General features: G+C 39.8%; 1 protein-coding gene across 1 annotated transcript in view; it reads left to right on the forward strand.

The window, feature by feature from the left end:
* Window positions 1-580: 580 nt before the first annotated feature.
* LOC121582378 (leucine-rich repeat-containing protein 75B-like) overlaps window positions 581-23138 on the forward strand; it is a 55209-nt gene continuing 32651 nt past the window's right edge. The window contains exon 1 of the mRNA XM_041898121.2: window positions 581-1216. Within this exon, the coding sequence (XP_041754055.1) occupies window positions 923-1216 (294 nt within the window). The 5' untranslated portion in view covers window positions 581-922. The remainder of the gene's footprint in view (window positions 1217-23138) is intronic.

Genomic DNA, 23138 nt, shown 5'->3' on the forward strand with positions numbered 1-23138 from the left:
TGTATATGACAAGACAGTTGTTGGTCGGAGTACGTCTCCGGACAGAGGAGCGTGTATAGACATAGACGGGTTAGCTGACAACATCACGAAAATGATGAGTGCGCTTCAATGGGTGTTGTTGTCATTCTGGATGGCCAGATAGCTAGCAACAATGACAACAATCTGCCATGCGGGGAATCGTAGGAGGCTCGTTTCAGCAAGTTTTATCTTGTCTTGATACCATGTCTTATTTTGATGTGTTTTGACTGATGTCATGTATATGCTATCGTTCACGACCTACACATCACTACTCAATAACCCAGCATCAATAACCCAGCACCCAGCATCAATAACCCAGCAGTTTTTAAAGAAAACAGCCCAACTATGTGACCCATAGCCTGCAACCCAGCAGTTGGGTCAACCAAACAACCAAGTGTGTGTACAAAATGTAAAAGCATTGAGTCAGCTCTCTCAAATCGAGTTAGTCCATCGTGAGCTAAACAACAAAATTAGCCTTGGACCAGTATGAAGAGAGAGTAATAGCACGACTCTGATCTGGGCAGCGCGGGTTCTGATTGGACGCAAGGACCACGAGCTCCGTGTGATGTTGTATTACAGGGACTGCACGAGCGCTGCTGTGGCAGTGCGTGGTTATTACGGCCAGACGGTGAAAACTATTTGAAGACGAATTACGAAAAGAAAGCTATGCAATACTGACGGTGTGATGCTCTATATTTAATATAATAGAGAAATAGTAATTTATCAACCTCTGCTCATATCTTCTCCCTTTGTTTTCATACTGTAAAGATAAAAGTACATGCGTGCGTTGCTCAATTTACAAGTTTAGGCTACTATGTAACTGTTATGGCTACATTCTGCCAAACGTTAATGTTACATAGTGTCAAGGAGCTGTTGTTCAAGTGAAACATTATTCTGTGAAGTAATGGGTTCTAAGTTTACGAGGCAGAGTAGTCTGGACCAAATAGAAACCACATTTTCCAAGAAGAGACGCCAGCGGCATGGCAGCTCCAGAGAAGCCGGGAGGAGTGGAGGCAAGGGAGGCGGGGAGTTCTTGTTTACATCCCTGATGCTAAAGTCCGACAAGCTTCCAGGGATGCTGCGAAAAACCAACCACAGCCCCTACGTGAGACGGGTGGCATGGATCCGAGATATACAGAAGCTTCTCCGAGAACAGAAACAAGAACAAGCAGTCGAAGTGCTCAAATTGCTAAGAAAGGTAAGAGATAATGTTTAACATTGAATATTAACGTCTCCTCAACTTCATAAGACGTGCCCGTCCGTAAATCACCTGCTACACCTACAGAATGTGATGCTGTTTGTTCAGCAGTATCCACAGGTTGTCACTCAAGTCATTGCCTGATCAATAATTACAAATGTACTGGTAAAAATTCTGCATCTATTATTAGTATTAGATTATATTGTAGGTTTGTTTTTACATTAGGCTGGGTTCCTAATAATTTTGGGGTTTCCCGTTTAAAATTATTTACTGTATGTCTTGAAATGTTTTGGGGTTTTTCATTGTCAACCTTTAAGTGTCTTAGCTTTATAGTTAACTTTGCTCCAGGATACAATTATTCAGTGGCTTGGCCCTTATATCATCTCTCAGCAAAGGTGTAACTGCGGTGTCGGATTGCCATTTAGCAGATGCTCTTATTCACACCCCTTGACTTTTTCCACATTTTAGATTTTTGGTCACTGGCCTAAACACAATACCACATAATGTCAAAGTGGAATTATGTTTTTCGGAATGTTTACTAATTAATAAAAAATGAAAAGCTGAAATGTCTTGAGTCAATGAGTATTCAACCCCTTTGTTATGGCAAGCCTAAATACGTTCAGGAGAAGAAATGTGCTTAACAAGTCACATAATAAGTTGCATGGACTCACTCTGTGTGCAATAGTGTTTAACATGATTTCTGAATGACTACTTAATCTCTGTACCCCACCCATACACATCTGTAAGGTCCTTCAGTCGAGCAGTGAATTTCAAACACAGATTCAACCACAAAGACCAAGGAGGTTGCAAGAAGGGCACCTTTTGGTAGATGGGTAAAAAATAAAAAATAGACGTTGAATATCACTTTGAGCATGGTCAAGCTATTAATTACACTTTGGATGGTGTATCAATACACCCACTCACTACAAAGATACAGGCGTCCTTCCTAACTCAGTTGCCGGAGTGGAAGGAAACTGCTCAGGGATTTCACCATGAGGTCAATGGTGACTTTAACAACAGTTACAGAATTTAATGGCTGTGATAGGAGAAAACTGAGGATGGATCAAGAACATTGTAGTTCCTCCACAATACTAACCTAATCGACAGAGTGAAAAGGAGGAAGCGCGTACAGAATACTTTTTTTTCTCCAAAACATGCATCCTGTTTGCAACAAGGCAGTAAAGTAATACTGCAAAAAATGTGGCAAAGCAATTCACTTTTTGTCCTGAATACAAAGTGTTATGTTTGTGGCAAATCCAATACAACACATTACTGAGTACAACTCTCCATACAGTGGGGGAAAAAAGTATTTAGTCAGCCACCAATTGTGCAAGTTCTCCCACTTAAAAAGATGAGAGAGGCCTGTAATTTTCATCATAGGTACACGTCAACTATGACAGACAAAATTAGTAAATAAAATCCAGAAAATCACATTGTAGAATTTTTTATGAATTTATTTGCAAATTATGGTGGAAAATAAGTATTTGGTCAATAACAAAAGTTTCTCAATACTTTGTTATATACCCTTTGTTGGCAATGACACAGGTCAAACGTTTTCTGTAAGTCTTCACAAGGTTTTCACACACTGTTGCTGGTATTTTGGCCCATTCCTCCATGCAGATCTCCTCTAGAGCAGTGATGTTTTGGGGCTGTCGCTGGGCAACACGGACTTTCAACTCCCTCCAAAGATTTTCTATGGGGTTGAGATCTGGAGACTGGCTAGGCCACTCCAGGACCTTGAAATGCTTCTTACGAAGCCACTCCTTCGTTGCCCGGGCGGTGTGTTTGGGATCATTGTCATGCTGAAAGACCCAGCCACGTTTCATCTTCAATGCCCTTGCTGATTGAAGGAGGTTTTCACTCAAAATCTCACGATACATGGCCCCATTCATTCTTTCCTTTACACGGATCAGTCGTCCTGGTCCCTTTGCAGAAAAACAGCCCCAAAGCATGATGTTTCCACCCCCATGCTTCACAGTAGGTATGGTGTTCTTTGGATGCAACTCAGCATTCTTTGTCCTCCAAACACGACGAGTTGAGTTTTTACCAAAAAGTTATATTTTGGTTTCATCTGACCATATGACATTCTCCCAATCCTCTTCTGGATCATCCAAATGCACTCTAGCAAACTTCAGACGGGCCTGGACATGTACTGGCTTAAGCAGGGGGACACATCTGGCACTGCAGGATTTGAGTCCCTGGCGGCGTAGTGTGTTACTGATGGTAGGCTTTGTTACTTTGGTCCCAGCTCTCTGCAGGTCATTCACTAGGTCCCCCCGTGTGGTTCTGGGATTTTTGCTCACCGTTCTTGTGATCATTTTGACCCCACGGGGTGAGATCTTGCGTGGAGCCCCAGATAGAGGGAGATTATCAGTGGTCTTGTATGTCTTCCATTTCCTAATAATTGCTCCCACAGTTGATTTCTTCAAACCAAGCTGCTTACCTATTGCAGATTCAGTCTTCCCAGCCTGGTGCAGGTCTACAATTTTGTTTCTGGTGTCCTTTGACAGCTCTTTGGTCTTGGCCATAGTGGAGTTTGGAGTGTGACTGTTTGAGGTTGTGGACAGGTGTCTTTTATACTGATAACAAGTTCAAACAGGTGCCATTAATACAGGTAACGAGTGGAGGACACTGGCTATAAGGTGAATGCACCTATTTGTAAGTCGCTCTGGATAAGAGCGTCTGCTAAATGACGTAAATGTAAATGTGAGGACAGAGGAGCCTCTTAAAGAAGAAGTTACAGGTCTGTGAGAGCCAGAAATCTTGCTTGTTTGTAGGTGACCAAATACTTATTTTCCACCATAATTTGCAAATAAATTCATAAAAAATCCTACAATGTGATTTTCTGGATTTTCTTTTCTCATTTTGTCTGTCATAGTTGACGTGTACCTATGATGAAAATTACAGGCCTCTCTCAGCTTTTTAAGTGGGAGAACTTGCACAATTGGTGGCTGACTAAATACTTTTTTTCCCCACTGTATTTTCAAGCATACTGGTGGCTGCATCATGTTATCCGTATACTTGTAATAGTTAACTTAGGCGAGTTTCAGGATTATAAAGAAATGTAATGGAGCTAAGCACAGGCAAAAACCTAGAGGAAAACCTGGTTCAGTGTAACGTCGACGCAGGGATTCAGGAAGCAGGTGCAGTTAGTGAGTTTAATATGAACGAACTTAGAACAATACAAAACAAGCGACACGTCTGACAAGGAAACATAACCAATAACGCCTGATGGGAAATAACAATGCAGTGCTATATATAGGGGGAGTAATTAAGGGAAGTGATAAGGTCCAGTTGTGCCTGATGATGAGGCACAGGTGTGCGTAATGAAGGGTTGCCAGGACCGGTGGTTAGTAAACCGGTGACGTCGAACGCCGGAGGGGAGGAGCAGGAGTAGACTTGACATTCAGTCTGCTTTCCACCAGACACTCGGAGATGAATTCACCTTTCAGCAGGACAATAACCTAAAACACAAGGCCAAATCTACACTGGAGTTGCTTACCAAGAAGACAGTGAATGTTCCTGAGTGGCCGAGTTACAGCTTTGATTTAAATCTGCTTGAAAATATATGGCAAGACCTGAAAATGGTTGTCTAGCAATGATCAACAACCAATTTGACAGAGCTTGAAGAATTTTGAAAATAATAATAGGCAAATGTTGCACAATCCAGGTGTGGAAAGCTCTTAGAGACTTACCAAGAAAGCACAAGAGGTTGGTGGCATCTTAATTGGGGAGGACAGGCTTGTGGTAATGGCTGGTGCGGAATGAGTGGAATGGTATCAAATACATCAAACACATGGAAACCATGTGTTTGATGCCATTCCATTCCATTCGCTCTGTTCCAGCCACTATTATGAGCCGTCCTCCCCTCAGCATTCTCCTGTGCCAGAAGACTCACAGCTGTTATTGCTGCCAAAGGTGCTTCTACAAAGGATTGACTCATGGGTGTGAATGCTTATGTAAATGAGATATTTCTGTATTTCATTTTCTTAACATTTGAAAAAAAAATCTAAAAACACAGTCAATGGACCTAGATTCATACAGTTTCTGGACTGTCCAGCTTGCTAATAATCATTGACTAGACAGTCAGGGCGCATCGAAAATGTAAAAAATGATGGATAGAACCCTATATTTTGCCAATTCTGAAGAGATGGAAATATAACCAATATTCAGTGCGGCCCTCCGGACCTTGTTGGAGACCGAATGCGGCCCTAGGGCAAAATGAGTTTGACACCCCTGGACCACTTCACTGCAGGCAACCACTGCATATGTTAAACCAGTGGTCACCAGCCTTTTCTGAGTCAAGATCAGTTTTGCACTCAAAAAGCAAGCCGATCTACCTCTTAAAACATTTAAACATTAACCTAATAAAAACAGTTCTGTAGGAATGAGGTTTGTACAGTAGGCCTAATACATTATCACAGCATATTTACTATATTCCTGGCCTGCCAAAATTGTTATTCTCAGACCATAATATATTTCAAAACTCCAGTTTTGATAACAAATGAGATCAGTTGGTGTAGCACTTGCAAGGCACAGCTGAGCATAAATTCAAATAATTTGCAAATAATTTGCTTTTTTATTTTACTGGACTGATGGTACCTGCATCTGATGGTCATTGTGCTTTCAAGACATCTGGGAATTCTGAAAAAAAACTAGGTCAAATCATGACGTCAGTGATCTTCAGGTCGGAAAGTCGGAGCTCTAGAAAGATGCCAGAGTTTCCGACTTGGAATTGGATGACTGTTCTATTTTTCCCAGCCGGATCTAGTTTTTTTCCCAGTTGTCTTGAACGCACTGAAGTCGGAAGTCTGAGATTTCCGAGTTCCCAGATGTTTTGAACATTAGCATTAGACTCATCTGAGGGAGGGAGAGAGCAGCAGAGGGTCCGTCTCATGGTCCCTGCTCTCTCCTTCCTTTCCTCCTGTGAGACTGACCAGAGAGAGGGGACACCGTCTTCCACCTGATGGCGAAACTCAAGTCACACCGCATGTGCCTCATGCACAAATTCATGTTATTCCTATGACCAGAGAAAGTGAAATATTCCTTGATATTAAATAGAAAATACAATCTGCTAATAATAATACAAATGTAGGCAGACTTTGTCTTTTCAGACAAATTAAATGGTTCAAAATGGGAACACTTTGCCTACCCGGTGCGCAGGGCTTCTGAATCAAGTGCACTTAAAAAATGGAGCACAAGCCTTTATAATTGGCATTTCTACAGAAATGTTTGCTGATCGACTAGGAATGCCTTGAAGATCGACCAGTCAATCGCCATCGACCGGTTGGTGACCACTGTGTTAAACCAAAGGCCAATTTTCTATTACTTAGATATCATTCTCGGGGACACAAAAATGCTGTTTTTCTACATTCTACAGTTCTTCTCAGTGTTCTTTACAGATGCACTATGCAGATATCACTCCGCCATTTCCTGGTTGCTAAAATTCTAATAGTTCGCCTAATTTCAGTTTATGTGACATAACAAGCAAGTATAGTGTAGAGAATCATTGTACCATCTAATCCGTGTGAAATACATTTTCCATAACCAAAAATATTGTATTTTCAGCTGTTTGAAGCTGTTGTACAAAACCAAAAGTAAAAGACGCAAAAACTAAGAACGGGAAGCATAGAAATAGAGCACATAGAATATATCTACCGCTTCTTATACTTGCTTTCAATGAGAATGACAGATCTATAACACACATTTCAATGTGAATTTGGTCGGGTCACCCAAAAAGTTACATATTGTAACTAAGTTATCTACAGGGTACACAGAAATGTGTCCATCTATGATTGTGTTCAGGGGTTGGAACCGGTTCAGGGAACAGAACAGAAAACCAGATTTTTTATTTGAGGAACAGAAACAGAACCAGTAATGAAAGTGATCTATACTGTTCCGGAACAGAACAGTTATTTTAAAAGCAGGGGAACCGGATAATAACGTTATTTTACATTGCTGGCATTTTTTTACAGTCCCACAAGAAATGCAACAAAGTGCCTATGCAAAGCCCTCACTCTCACTCCAACCTGGTCTCAGAGCATTTTGTATTATTCTGTATGTAAATCCGAGAACTACATTTAGTATGATATGTTACATTTGGTATGGTTACAGAAGACAGATAGTTACTAAAGGCAAAAACAAAAAGAGGGTGGTTGGTCGGTTGGGTGTATAACGCGAATGTCTAGCAACCCAAAGGTTGCGAGTTCAAATCTCATCACGGACAACTTTAGCTAATTAGCAACTTTTCAACTACTTACAACTTTTTAGCTACTTTGCAGCTACTTACCATGTTAGCTAACCCTTCCCCTAACCCTTAACCCTTTTAGCTAAGCTTTCTAGGCTTGGGCGGTATACCGTATACCGGGGTATTTGGAAATAGCCACAGGATGGTTTTTAAATACCGTCAATACCGTTGAAACAATTTATTTAACGTTTTTTTGTCCATTTTAATATTTGTAGCAATTTTTTTAGGAAATACCTGCAGTCAACTTGTGCAATGCGTTAGGAGATAAAGCAGATTGCGTTCTTATTTCACCTGTCACATTATTTTACATTATGAAGCTTACTTAGTTCCCCAGCACAGTTGAGCGAGTCACGTGTTTGTTTGTAAATAGCACAACAGGAGAAAGTGGGAGCATTTGAGTCCAGCAGTGTATTGACAGGGGTTGCGTTTTATATTGAAAGTCAACAATGTTTTCTTTTGCTTTAATAGAGTGATCAGAGATGTGCAACTATAGTTTTCCTTAACAGAAAATACATTAGTGCGACACATTCTGCATAAAATAGCTTAATTTTCATCAGATGACAACAGAAGTGCAATGCTATTTGGTTGGCAGCCACACAAGTAAATGAGCTTACAATGAAAAAGCAAAAACGATGCATGGCCCTCATATTTCTAATTTTTAGGCCTATCATAGAAAGAATGTAGCCAGCTACATTTCCTAATGTTTTGCTTAAAGTTAATCTTGCATTTTACCAGAGAAATACAGGCTGGCTACACCGAGAAAATGTTTGAACTAAAGTAGCTACACAATAGTCAGAGCGCTGTCTGCTGATAAAATGACCTTTCATGAATTCTCATCCGAGTTTAGAAGTGCAAATGAAACACAACATTTGTCTGACGCTGAGCAGAAATTACAATAAGAAGCATTTTAGGTCTGTGTTTACAAATGCAGCAAGATATTTCGTATGCGTTTTATCTTTTTTTCCTGCGTGAAAAACGCAGAATTATGTGTTAACACGACCCCTAGTTTAACTTGCTATCTAAGCAAGTGGCTGAATAAATAAGGTAACGGGTTATCATATTGTGTTAGTTTTCTGCCGTGCTTGAGAAGGCAAAAGCCCTTCGGATGAGTTATTTGACCAGCTGCCACTGTTATCTTGATTTCCTTGCGTTTTTTTCTCCTCTCTGTTCTCGGCCCGTCTGCTCCTCCCCCTTCTTCTCCAAGCAGAGCAGGCAGGCCCATTGCCCTAGCGACTCAGACTGCACACAGACACAGCATGTAGACATGCTGCTGGAGAGCCAGTACTGCATGCGTCAAAACTTTGTTCATTTGCAAAATGTCTCTCGTTCACATTCGCTTGTAAATGTCCAAACTGACCAAAAATGACATTCGGTAGCTCCTACCTATATATGTATAACTTTAGGAGCTGGATTGCCTGTCTTCGCAATTCATCGATTTTCTTTTGCGCTGGTTAGCATATTTAGCTACCAGCCTCTATGTAAATGTGCTATTACTTGTGCTAATTTTGTTAGCATTCTAGTAATAGACGCCCAATGGCGTCACTTCCTGTTGAACGCGGAATGAGGAAGAGCTCGGATTTGTTGTTTTGAAAAGTTTGTTGTTTTGAAAGTGTATTGGGAAGTTTTTAATAGCTAGCTAACTTTTTAGTTTGGATCCCGCGACACAGTTGGCATCAGTTGCTGGGATTGCTAGTCTCTGTCCAGTGATCCTGCCGACCAAGGACGGGTCTGAGGAGCTATTTGGCGTTGCAGCTAGCCTAGCTGCTAGCTAGCAGCATATCAAGCTGGCAGGGTTTTCTTGAGGGCTTGAACGTAGCCCGTGACGGGGTTAGCCATTGTGGCTGGGACCGCGGATTGTCCCGGGTTTGTGGCTGTCTAGATCCCTGCTGTTTGTTGTTTTCAATCTTCCCTGTGACTTGCCCTGTCTGGAACTGCGAGGAGTCACAGCGTAACCTACGTTGCTAGCTACCATGACAAAGACCAAAGCCGGCGGGAGTACCGTTGTCAAGGACAGTGGTGTCTCTCTATCACACGTGAAGGATCTTTTAAACAAACAAAAAGAGTTCTACAAGCAGTTGTTACAACAAGAAAATTGCTTCAAGTGCTTTGTCCAAATACTGGTGGATTCAACTAATAAAAGAATGGACGACCTGACCAGAGAGGTCCAGGACCTAAAGAACAGTTTGCAGTTCTCCCAGGGTCAGCTCGATGAGTTGAAACAGGAGAACGGCAAGATGACAGCAATCTGTAAGTCATTGAGAGAGGACATCAGTTCTGTGTGTGAATCCATGATAACAATGACGGATAAATCAGACTATCTCGAGTCTGAGGACAAAGTGAGGGAAATGATCTCTGAGAAATTGAAGATGGACCACAGGAAGATTGAGGTGGAGCGCACCCACAGGACTGGAAAACCCACCACCAGCCCAGGTAACAGGCCCAGGCCGATAGTGGTCAAGATCCTGAGGTTCAAGGACAAGGTAGCTGTTCTGGAAAGAGCCAAGAACTTGAGAATAACGTATATCTTTCTCAACGAGGACTATCCTGAAGCTGTGCGCAAGAAGAGGAAAGAACTTATCCCAGCCATGAAAGCTGCCAGAGCGCATGGGGACATTGCTTACATCCGCTATGACAGGCTCATTGTCCACCCTCCCTCCCAGAAGCCTGGAAGGGATGAGAGAGCCAAGCCTATGGGTTCGTAGCTTCAACCCTGCAGCACACATACACACACCAATTGATTAATGGACTGCTGAATGTATTTTTTTTTCTCTTGCTTTGTTTGATCTTTTCAGTATTATGTCTATCTCTGATAAGCTACCCAGGAAAGGGCTGAAAATAGCCCATATTAATATATGTAGCCTTAGAAATAAGGTTCATGAAATCAATAACTTGCTAACATCAGAAAACATTAATATATTAGCCATTTCTGAGACTCACTTAGATAATTCATTTGATGATACAGCAGTAGCAATACAAGAATATAACATAAATAGAAGAGACAGAAATGCTTATGGGAGGTGTTGCTGTATATATTCAGAGCCATATCCCTGTAATGCTTAGAGAAGATCTTATGTCAAGTGTTATTGAAGTGTTGTGGTTGCAGGTTCACTTGCCACATCTAAAGCCTTTTCTTTTGGGGTGTTGCTATAGGCCACCAAGTGCGAATAGTCAGTATCTAAATAATATGTGTGAAATGCTTGATAGTGTAAGTGATGTAAACAGAGAGGTCTACTTTCTTGGGGCCCTGAATATTGACTGGTTTTCATAAGCTGTCCGCTTAAGAGGAAGCTTCTTACTGTAACCAGTGCCTGTAATCTGGTTCAGGTTATTAATCAACCTACCAGGGTGTTTACAAACACTACAGGAACAAGATCATCCACATGTATCGATCACAGTTTTACTAATACTGTAGAACTTTGTTCTAAAGCTGTATCCATACCCATTGGATGCAGTGATCACAATATAGTGGCTATATCCAGGAAAGCCAAAGTTCCAACATATGGGCCTAAAATAGTGTATAAGAGATCATACAAAAGATTTTGCTGTGACTCATATGTGGAACAAAAAATATTTGTTGGTCTGATGTGATTAATAAGGAGCATCCAGACGCTGCACTTGATGCATTTATGAAATTGCTTCTTCCAATTATTGATAAACATGCACCTGTTAGGAAACTGACTGTTAGAACTGTAAAGGCTCCATGGATTGATGAGGAATTTAAAAACTGTATGGTTGAAAGAGATGGGGCAAAAGGAGTGGCTAATAAGTCTGGCTGCACATCTGACTGGTTGACTTACTGCAAGTTGATGTGAGGAGGTGATTTTGAAGGAGTCAGGCGCAGGAGGGTAAATCACATAATAACAGGATTTATTCTGAACCACAGAGTTACGCAGAAAGGCAGCCTCGGAGAAAGTCGTGACAATTGAGAAATTATGTGACTAAACTCAACAACAAAAAAGAAGAAACTGTATTATGAAGCCAAGATCAATGATATAAAGAATGATGGAAAAAAACTTTGGAGAACTTTAAATGAAATTATGGGCAGAAAGACAAATTCAACTCCATCTTTCATCGAATCAGATGGCTTATTCATTACAAAACCATTTGATGTTTGCCAATTAATTTAATGATTACTTCATTGGCAAAGTGGGCAAACTTAGGCAGGAAATGCCAACAATGAACAGTGAGCCATCGTATTCATGCATAAAAAAATAAAATAATGAAAGAAAAGCATTGCAAGTTAGAATTTTGTAATGTTAGTGTGGGAGAGGTGGAAAAATGATTGTTATCGATCAATAATGACAAACCTCCTGGCATTGACAACTTAGATGAAAAGCTACTGAGGATGGTAGCTGACTCTATAGCCACTCCTATCTGTCATATCTTTAATCTGAGCCTAGAGGAAAGTCTTTGTCCTCAGGCCTGGAGGGAAGCCAAAGTAATTCCGCTACCCAAGAATGTTAAAGCGGCCTTTACTGGTTCTAACAGCAGACCTATAAGTTTGCTGCCAGCTCTTAGCAAGCTGTTGGAAAAAATTGTTTGACCAAATACAATGCTATTTCTCTGTAAACAAATTAACAACATACTTTCAGCATGCTTATAGGGAAGGGCACTCAACATGTACTGCACTGACACAAATGACTGATGATTGGTTGAAAGAAATTGATAATAAGAAGATTGTGGGAGCTGTGCTGTTAGTCTTCAGTACAGCCTTTGATATTATTGAACATAACCTGTTGTTGAAAAAACGTATGTGTTATGGCTTTTCAACCTCTGCCATATCGTGGATTCAGAGCTATCTATTTAATAGAACTCAAAGGGTTTTCTTTAATGGAAGCTCTAATGTCAAACATGGAATGTGTGGTGTACCACAGGGCAGCTCTCTAGGCCCTAGTTTTACCAATGACCTGCCACTGGCATTAAACAAAGCATGTGTGTCCATGTATGCTGATGATTCAACCATATACGCATCAGCAACCACAGCTAATGAAGTCACTGAAACCCTTAACAAAGAGTTGCAGTCTGTTTAGGAAAGGGTGGCCACTAATAAACTGGTCCTGAACATCTCTAAAACTAAGAGCGTTGTATTTGGTACAAATCATTCCCTATGTTCTAGACCTCAGCTGAATCTGGTAATGAATGGTGTGGCTGTTGAACATGTTGAGGATACTAAATTACTTGCTGTTACCTTAGATTGTAAACTATCATGGTCAAAACATATATATTCAGTGGTTGTAAAGATGGGGAGAGGTCTGTCCGTAATAAAGTTATGCTCTGCTCTTTTGACACCACACTCCAAAAAGCAAGTTCTGCAGGCTCTAGTTTAGTCTAATCTTGATTATTGTCCAGTCGTGGTGTCCAGTGCTGCAAGGAAAGACGTAGTTAAGCTGCAGCTGGCCCAAAACATAGCGGCACGTCTTGCTCTTTATTGTAATCAGAGGGCTGATATAAATACTATGCATGCCAGTCTGTCTTGGCTAAGAGTTGAGGAGAGACTGACTGCATCACTTCTTCTTTTTATAAGAAACATTAATGTGTTGAAAATCCCAAATTGTTTGCATAGTAGGCATACACACAGCTCTGACACACACACTTACCCCCCCAACAGACATGCCACCAGGGGTCTTTTCACAGTCCCCAAATCCAGAACAAATTCAAGAAAGCGTACAGTATTATATAGAGCCATTATTGCATGGAACTCCGTTCCATCTCATATTGCTCAAATTAACAGCAAACCTGGTTTAAAAAAAACAGATAAAGCAACACCTCACAGCACAACGCCTCTCCCCTATTTAACCTAGATAGTTTGTGTGTATGTATTGATATGTAGGCTACATGTGCCTTTAAAAATGTTTTATGTAGTTCTGTCCTTGAGCTGTTCTTGTCTATTAATGTTCCGTATTATGTCATGTTTCATGTTTTGTGTGTACCCCAGGAAGAGTAGCTGCTGCTTTTGCAACAGCTAATGGGGATCCTAATAAAATACCAAATACCAAATACCAAATGGGCTTTTTTGTGGGGGTTTTTCGAGCCCCCTTGTGTACTAAACTGGTAATACCATATATCCCAGGTTGAGAGAAGGACGGTATGATGATATGAAATAGTGGATACTGCCCAACCCTAAACCCTTCCCCTAACCTTTACCCTTTAACCAAACTCCTACACTTAACCCAAGCTAACGTTAGCCACCTAGCAACCTATCTAGAATTCGTAACATATCATAAGTTTTGCAAATTTGTAACATAATATACTTTTGCATATTCGTAATATATTGTACATTTTGTAAATTCGTAACATATACTGTAATACGAATTGTAATTCGGGACATATCATACGAAATGGGTGATGAACATCCAGAAATTCATACCATACTAAATGGAGAGGTGTGTGTTTACGTACAGAATAATACGAAATGCTCTGAGACCATGTTGGTCACTCAGAAACTTCTTCCAGTGTCTGCCATCCAGCTGAAAATATTTGCCAGTGTGTGTGCATGTGTAGGCTACCTGCCCCTCGTACTCTCTCCACCCGCTAAATTTAAGTAGCATCTCACGCCCTACACTTGTTTGACCATCACGTATTTAAACAACTAGCTTGCATGCTCCATACAAGCTGCTCTATCTGCACTGATTGGTGAAGTAATTTAATGAGCTCAATGTAAAAAAAACTGTTGATTTCACAGGTTTAAAAGGAACAGAAAGGAACGATATAAACCAGTCCTTTATTGGGGTTCAAACCAGTTCAGAACTTTATTTTGCTGGTCGTAACAGTGGAACGGAACGGAATAATTGTGGTTCTGTTCAGAACGAAACGATTGGAAAATCATTTAGGTTCCAACCACTGATTGTGTTGCCATGCAGGATGGGGCATGTTAATTGCACAAGTTAGTTAACTATATCTGAGCCACGTGCCATACATCAAACCTTAGCAGCAGCAAAAAGCATAACCTTGTCTAAAGGACGTCACGCTATTCGCTGACACTTAAAGCTGAGTAATTTTCACACACCCCCTGTGCTACATTCACCCCTCAAACTTAACAGTGACCCCAGTGGCACCAGTGTAAAGGATGTCACGCTGCTTGCTCAGCGAGTACCACTTCCTCCTAATTCGGCTCACACTGAGGCTCAAACCTTGGACCTCTGCCTTGCTAGCACACGAGACCGCCCTCCTAAAGCATCTTACCAGTCAGCGAGACACTTCAAGCTGAGTTTCACACAACTTTCGAAGATCTGCTTCATGGTTGGAAGAAGTTGCTCTCGGAGGATGTGTTGGTACCATTCTTTATTCATGGCTGTGTTGTTAGGCAAAATTGTGAGTGAGCCCACTCCCTTGGCTGAGAAGCAACCCCACACATGAATGGTCTCAGGATGCTTTACTGTTGGCATGACACAGGACTGATGGTAGCGCTCACCTTGTCTACTCCAGACAAGGTGATTTCCGGATGCCCCAAACGATTGGAAAGGGGATTCATCAGAGAAAATGACTTTACCCTAGTCCTCAGCAGTCCAATCCCTGTACCTTTTGCAGAATATCAGTCTGTCCCTGATGTTTTTCCTGGAGAGAAGTGGCTTCTTTGCTGCCCTTCTTGACACAAGGCCATCCTCCAAAAGTCTTCGCCTCACTGTGCGTGCAGATGTACTCACACCTGCCTGCTGCCATTCCTGAGCAAGCTCTGCACTGGTGGTGCCCCGATCCCGCAGCTGAATCAACTTTAGGAGACGGTCCTGGCGCTTGCTGGACTTTCTTGGGTGCCCTGACACCTTCTTCACAACAATTGAACCTCTCTCCTTGAAGTTCTTGATGATCCGATAAATGGTTGATTTAGGTGCAATCTTACTAGCAGCAATATCCTTGCCTGTGAAGCCCGACGGCACGTGTTTCCTTGCAGGTAACCATGGTTAACAGAGGAAGAGCAATGATTTCAAGCACCACCCTCCTTTTAAAGGGTAAAGTCATCATCCAGGCTCTGTCGTAGCCGGCCGCAACCGGGAGACCCACGGGGCGGCGCACAATTGGCCCAGCGTCGTCCGGGGTAGGGGAGGGAATGGCTGGCAGGGATGTAGCTCAGTTGGTAGAGCATGGCGTTTGCAACGCCAGGGTTGTGGGTTCGAAACCCACGGGGGGCCAGCATAAAAAAAAGTTATATTAAAAAATAATCATAATAATATTACGGTCAAAAATATTAAATAAAAAAATACATGTATGCACTCACTAACTGTAAGTCGCTCTGGATAAGAGCGTCTGCTAAATGACGTAAATGTAAAGCTTCCAGTCTGTTATTCTAACTCAATCAGCATGACAGAGTGATCTCCAGCCTTGACAACACTCTCACCTGTGTTAACGAGAGAGTCACTGACATGATGGCAGCTGGTCCTTTTGTGGCAGGGCTGAAATGCAGTGGAAATTTTTTTGGGGGATTAAGTTCATTTTCATGGCAAAGAGGGACTTTGCAATTAATTGCAATTCATCTGATCACTCTTCCTGACATTCTGGAGTATATGCAAATTGCCATCATCAAAACTGAGGCAGCAGACTTTGTGAAAATTAGTATTTGTGTCATTCTCAAAACTTTTGACCACGACTGTATATCATGAAAATCAATACATTATAGCATGTTTTTTGGCTCATTCAGTAGTTTATACCTAAGTAGGTGGATTCATGTTGAAAGATTATCTTAAAATAATAATTTATATTCCTAAAACTGAAGTTGAAAATGATACTGTTGCTGCTTCCTGTTTTCATGAATTTGAGATTTATTGCCCTGTGTCAAAACACCGGTTTTAGATGTCCAAATTCATAATCGATATGCTGAAATAAGCTGTGATATATTGAAGACAAGAAAAATTACTCCCTACACACACGTCACACTTGTAAATTTGTACCTTATAAACTGCTCTCGCACCAATATTTACCAGGCAGTCACTCTAGATTGGAATTGATTAGCTTGTTCTACTGTAATCAATAGCGTGCACATATTAATCAGTAACATCAATATTTGTATTAAAGTCAATGAAACTGGTACAAAAACTGCGTTGACATGTACCGCTTGCGCTCTTCTAACAGACAAAACTCAATGAACTTGGGTATACTACATATATTAACTCATATCTCTGTGAGAAAATGTTTACGGCAGACAGCCAATACGAAGAAGGGATCACAACACTCACTTTTTGACTGAACAATTTCAACGGATCACCACCTCACATCGGTTTCTAAATAGCAACAGAGGTTGGCTTTCATTTGAATGATAGCCCTCAAATCCACAAATTCATGTGAGGCCAGAGATGTTTATATATAATTTTTTCTTGCTGCTATGGTCTGAAAGTCCCACTACAGACAGAAACACTGGTACTAAACCAAATATATTGATTTGTTTCAAGCAATCGAATTTGTAAGATTGTGATCACTTATTTTTTACTTTTATTTAACTAGGCAAGTCAGTTAAGAACAAATTGTTATTTACAATGACAGCCTACCCCGGCCAAACTCTCCTCTAACCCGGACGACGCTGGGCCAATTGTGCGCCACCCTACGGGACTCCTGATCATGGCCGGTTGTGATACAGCCTGGGATTTTTTTTTTTTTTTTTTTTTATGCCATTTAGCAGACACTTTTATCCAAAGCAACTTACAGTCATGTGTGCATACATTTTTACATATGGGTGGTCCCGGGGATCGAACCCACTACCCTGGCGTTACAAGCGCCATGCTCTACCAATTGAGCTACAGAGGACCACAACTTCCTGACTGATGTCTTGAGATGTTGCTTCAATATATCCACATAATTTTCCTTCCTCATGATGCCATCTATTTTGTGAAGTGCACCAGTCCCTCCTGCAGCAAAGCACCCCCACAGCATGATGCTGCCACCCCCGTGCTTCACGGTTGGGATGGTGTTCTTCGGCTTGCAAGTCACCCCCTTTTTCCTCCAAACATAACGATGGTCATTATGGCCAAACAGTTCTATTTTTGTTTCATCAGACCAGAGGACATTTCTCCAAAAGGTACGATCTTTGTCCCCATGTGCAGTTGCAAACCGTAGTCTGGCTTTTTTTATGGCGGTTTTGGAGCAGTGGCTTCTTCCTTGCTGAGCGGCCTTTCAGGTTATGTCGATATAGGACTCGTTTTACTGTGGATATAGATACTTTTGTACCTGTTTCCTCCAGCATCTTCACAAGGTAATTTGCTGTTGTTCTGGGATTGATTTGCACTTTTCGCACCAAAGTACGTTCATCTCTAGGAGACAGAACGCGTCTCCTTCCTGAGCGGTATGACGGCTGCGTTGTCCCATGGTGTTTATACTTGCATACTATTGTTTGTACAGATGAACGTGGTACCTTCAGGCATTTGCAAATTGCTCCCAAGGATGAATCAGACTTGTGGAGGCCTACAATTATTTTTCTGAGGTCTTGGCTGATTTCTTTTGATTTTCCCATGATGTCAAGCAAAGATGCACTGAATTTGAAGGTAGGCCTTGCAATATATCCACAGGTACACCTCCAATTGACTCAAATGATGTCAATTAGCCTATCAGAAGCTTCTAAAGCCATGACATCATTTTCTGGAATTTTCCAAGCTGTTTAAAGGCACCGTCAACTTAGTGTATGCAAACTTCTGACCCACTGGAATTGTGATACAGTGAATTATAAGTGAAATAATCTGTCTGTAAACAATTGTTGGAAAAATTACTTGTGTCATGCACGAAGTAGATGTACTAACCGACTTGCCAAAACAATAGTTTGTTAACAAGAAATTTGTGGAGTGGTTGAAAAACAAGTTTTAATGACTCCAACCTAAGTGTATGTAAACTTCTGACTTCAATTGTATATATATATATATATATATATATACATACATACAGTGGGGGAAAAAAGTATTTAGTCAGCCACCAATTGTGCAAGTTCTCCCACTTAAAAAGATGAGAGAGGCCTGTAATTTTCATCATAGGTACACGTCAACTATGACAGACAAATTGAGAAAAAAAAATCAGAAAATCACATTGTAGGATTTTTAATGAATTTATTTGCAAATTATGGTGGAAAATAAGTATTTGGTCACCTACAAACAAGCAAGATTTCTGGCTCTCACAGACCTGTAACTTCTTCTTTAAGAGGCTCCTCTGTCCTCCACTCGTTACCTGTATTAATGGCACCTGTTTGAACTTGTTATCAGTATAAAAGACACCTATCCACAACCTCAAACAGTCACACTCCAAACTCCACTATGGCCAAGACCAAAGAGATGTCAAAGGACACCAGAAACAAAATTGTAGACCTGCACCAGGCTGGGAAGACTGAATCTGCAATAGGTAAGCAGCTTGGTTTGAAGAAATCAACTGTGGGAGCAATTATTAGGAAATGGAAGACATACAAGACCACTGATAATCTCCCTCGATCTGGGGCTCCACGCAAGATCTCACCCCGTGGGGTCAAAATGATCACAAGAACGGTGAGCAAAAATCCGTGTTGCCCAGCGACAGCCCCAAAACATCACTGCTCTAGAGGAGATCTGCATGGAGGAATGGGCCAAAATACCAGGAACAGTGTGTGAAAACCTTGTGAAGACTTACAGAAAACGTTTGACCTGTGTCATTACCAACAAAGGGTATATAACAAAGTATTGAGAAACTTTTGTTATTGACCAAATACTTATTTTCCACCATAATTTGCAAATACATTCATTAAAAATCCTACAATGTGATTTTCTGGATTTTTTTTTCTCAATTTGTCTGTCATAGTTGACGTGTACCTATGATGAAAATTACAGGCCTCTCATCTTTTTAAGTGGGAGAACTTGCACAATTGGTGGCTGACTAAATACTTTTTTCCCCCCACTGTATACATATATATCTATATATATATATATACATACATACATACATACATACATATACATACATATCCTTTTTTAAAATATATTTCCCTTTATTACATTTCAACCCCACCACCCCTTCCCTAATTGGAGTAAACTAGTGAACAACAATGCTTAGGCCTCTACTTCCAGCTTATACATACTATATACATTTTATGGACACAGTCAATTTTACAATAATTATATTTTGTTTGTTTTTACTCCTGAACTTCCTCTACCCTCAACCGCTCTGATCATTTTCATAATGTCCATCCAGTTTGCTTCTATATGCCATATCTTTCTAACTGTGCTCTTTCACAAAAGCTCTCAACCTATATACTTATTATGCTTACATTTTTTGTTATCTTGTTGTTATTAGTTGTTGTTAGTTGTTATTAGTCCCATCATTCAACTCCGTTCAACACCACCCGTCTATATCTTAACACCATCCATATTGGATTTCTATTTGCCATATATTTTTCAACTGTACTGTGATGTTTTAGAAAAGTTCTGAACCTTTCTATTCTCATTGTTTCTACATATATTAAATTGAAAATAAATATTTTTGCTAAAAGTATTATTATATTATTGATCGATTGACTATGACTTTTCAGTTCACCCAGTAATGCTATCTGCAGGGTTAGCTCCAGGTAAATATTGCAATCCTTTAGCCATTCCTAGACCTGTGTCCAAAAACAAGCTACAAATGGACAGTACCAAAACAAATGATCTAATGATTCTGTCTCTTCGCAGCAAAATCTGCAGAGCTGGGAAGATTGTATCCCCCATATAAATAACATTCTATTGGTAGCAAGAATTTTATATAATAATTTAAATAGAAAAATTCTAAGTTTTGAATCCGGCGTCGTTTTGCGTATCAGTTCATAAACACTATGCCATGGGATCGGTACATCAAAAATCTCTTCCCAACTATTTTGCAATCTATATGGGACGGCTGTCAATCCTTTGGTTCTTAAATTAAACTGGTATACTTTTTTATTTATAACAGTTTTCTTTAACCAATTATGTTCTTTAATGCAAGGCCGACAGAAAAGTTCCTTACCTTTTCCTCCTTCCACTTTCCTCTTCCATTTTTGCGGTAAGGCTGCAATTATTTGGTTGTAATTTTGGGTAGAGCAGACATTTCCATATGTTTTTGTTAGCTACATGTGCGACATAACTCCACCAGTCCTATCGATGATATCATTTACGAAGATTATACCTTTTTTAAACATTTTGTCAAAAAAAAGGTTTTTTATCAATTAGAATATTTGAGTTTAACCACAATATTTGTTGCATTATTTGTTCTGTCATTTCTGGAGGATTCAATTGAAATTGCAAGCAACTTTCTATGGCTTGTTTTAGAAATAGTGATATTTGGGAAATTATTTCCTTTTCAAATAACTGAAAGTGAGAGGTTGTAATCTGAATAAAGGGGAAAAGGCCATTCTTGAACATTGGATGAAACAATCTTACTAATTTGCTAGAGAACCAGTTCGGATTTAAGTATAATTTTTTTATGACTGAAGCTTTTAGTGATAGGTCTAATGCTTTAATATTTAATAATTTATGTCCTGCAAATTCATATTCAATATATAAATAGGCCCGTTTAATTTTGTCTGGCTTGCCGTTCTAAATAAAATGGAATATTTTTTTCTCATATAATTCTAAAAACTGTTTGATAGGCGTAGGCAAGATCATAACCAAATAGGTAAACTGGGATAATACTAAAGAGTTAATCAGGGTGATTTTTCCACAAATTGACAGGTATTTACCTTTCCATGGTAGCAAGATCTTATCTATTTTTGCAAACTTTCTATTAAAATGTATTGGAGTGAGATCATTTATGTCATTTGGGATATGTATTCCGAGTATATCCACATCACCATCAGACCATTGTATTGGTAAACTACATGGTAATGTGAAAATTGTATTTTTTAGTGATCCAATACGTAATATAGTACATTTGTCATAATTTGGTTGTAATCCAGAGAGGTTAGAACATTTATCTAGATCCTCTATGAGGCTGTGGAGGGATTCAAGTTGTGGATTTAAAAGAAACATGAATCATCAGCGTACAATACCACCTTTGTTTTTAAGCCCTGGATTTCTAATCCCTTGATATTATTGTTGGATCTGATTTTAATAGCAATAATAAATAGATATACCGATAGTGGACAACCTTGTTTCACTCCTCTTGACAGTTAAACATTTTCTGAGAAATAGCCATTATTTACTATTTTACACCTAGGGTTACTATACACGATTTTAACCCATTTTATAAGAGATTCTCCAAAATTGAAATGCTCCAGGCATTTATATATAAACCCCAGTCGTACTTTATCAAATGCCTTTTCGAAGTCTGCTATGAATAGCAGGCCTGATTACCCAGATTTTTCATAGTGTTCTATTGTTTCCAGTACTTGCCTTATATTATCTCCAATGTATCGTCCATGTACAAAACCTGTCTGATTCGAATGAATAATGTCCGACAATACCTTTTTAATTCTATGCACTATACATTTTGCTAGAATTTTTTCATCACAACACTGAAGTGTATGGGGCCTCCAATTTTTTAAATGGACTGGATCTTTATATTTCCCACTTGTATCCTGTTTCAGTAATAATGAAATCAGACCTTCTTCTTGAGTGTCTGATAATCTACCATTTACATAGGAGTGGTTAAACATGCTAATAACGGTCCTCTGAGTATATCAAAAAAGGTTTGGTATACCTCGACTGGTATGCCATCCAACCCTGGAGTTTTCCAAGACTTAAAGTCTTTAATTGCATCCAGATGTTCCTCCTCTGTAATTTCACCTTCACATGAGTCTTTCTGTATGGCTGTTAATTTTACATTGTCAATAGGAAAAAATCTCTACAATTAGCTTCAGTTAGAGAAGATGGAGGCGACTGAAACGAAAACATATGCTTAAAGTACTTTGTTTCCTCCTTCAAAATATCATTTGGTGAGTCATGGGTGACTCCGTCATTTGTAACCAGATTCAGTAAATTATCTTTGGTAGCATTCCTATGTTGAAAATGTAAAAATAATTTAGTGCATTTTCCCCCACATTCCATCGAGTTTCTTTATTTTTATAATATATTACACTTGATCTTTCTTGAATAAGTTTCTCCATTTATTTTAGTTTTTCCTCTAATTTATTCTGTGCCTCTATGTTACAATTTTTATTGCTATCTATCTGTTCTGTTAGACCTTCTATTTCCTTTGTTAGTATGGACTCTTTTGACCAAAATTGCTTTTGTTTTCGAGATGAGTACTGAATTGCATGGCCTCTAAAGGCACAATTAAAGGTGTCCCATACAATAAGGGGCTTTGCTGTACCTATGTTATGTCGGAAAAAACAGTTAAAAACAAGTTATCATCCAATAGGCTTAGATTAAATTTCCAATATCCTCGCCCACGTGGAATTTCAGTAATAGTAATGTATATGGTCCGACCGCATTCTGTCCCCTATCAACACTTTTAAAACTTTTGGTGCCAACGAGAATGACATAGGAAAGAAGTCAAGACGACTAGCTTGATTGAGTCTCCGCCATGTATATCTCACTAGAGCAGGATATTTAAGCCTCCATATACAGTGGGGAGAACAAGTATTTGATACACTGCCGATTTTGCAGGTTTTCCTACTTACAAAGCATGTGGAGGTCTGTAATTTTTATCATACGTACACTTCAACTGTGAGAGACGGAATCTAAAACAAAAATCCAGAAAATCACATTGTATGATTTTTAAGTAATGAATTTGCATTTTATTGCATGACATAAGTATTTGATCACCTACCAACCAGTAAGAATTCCGGCT

The sequence above is a fragment of the Coregonus clupeaformis genome, chromosome 15 (assembly GCF_020615455.1).
Source record: "Coregonus clupeaformis isolate EN_2021a chromosome 15, ASM2061545v1, whole genome shotgun sequence".
NCBI lineage: Eukaryota > Metazoa > Chordata > Actinopteri > Salmoniformes > Salmonidae > Coregonus > Coregonus clupeaformis.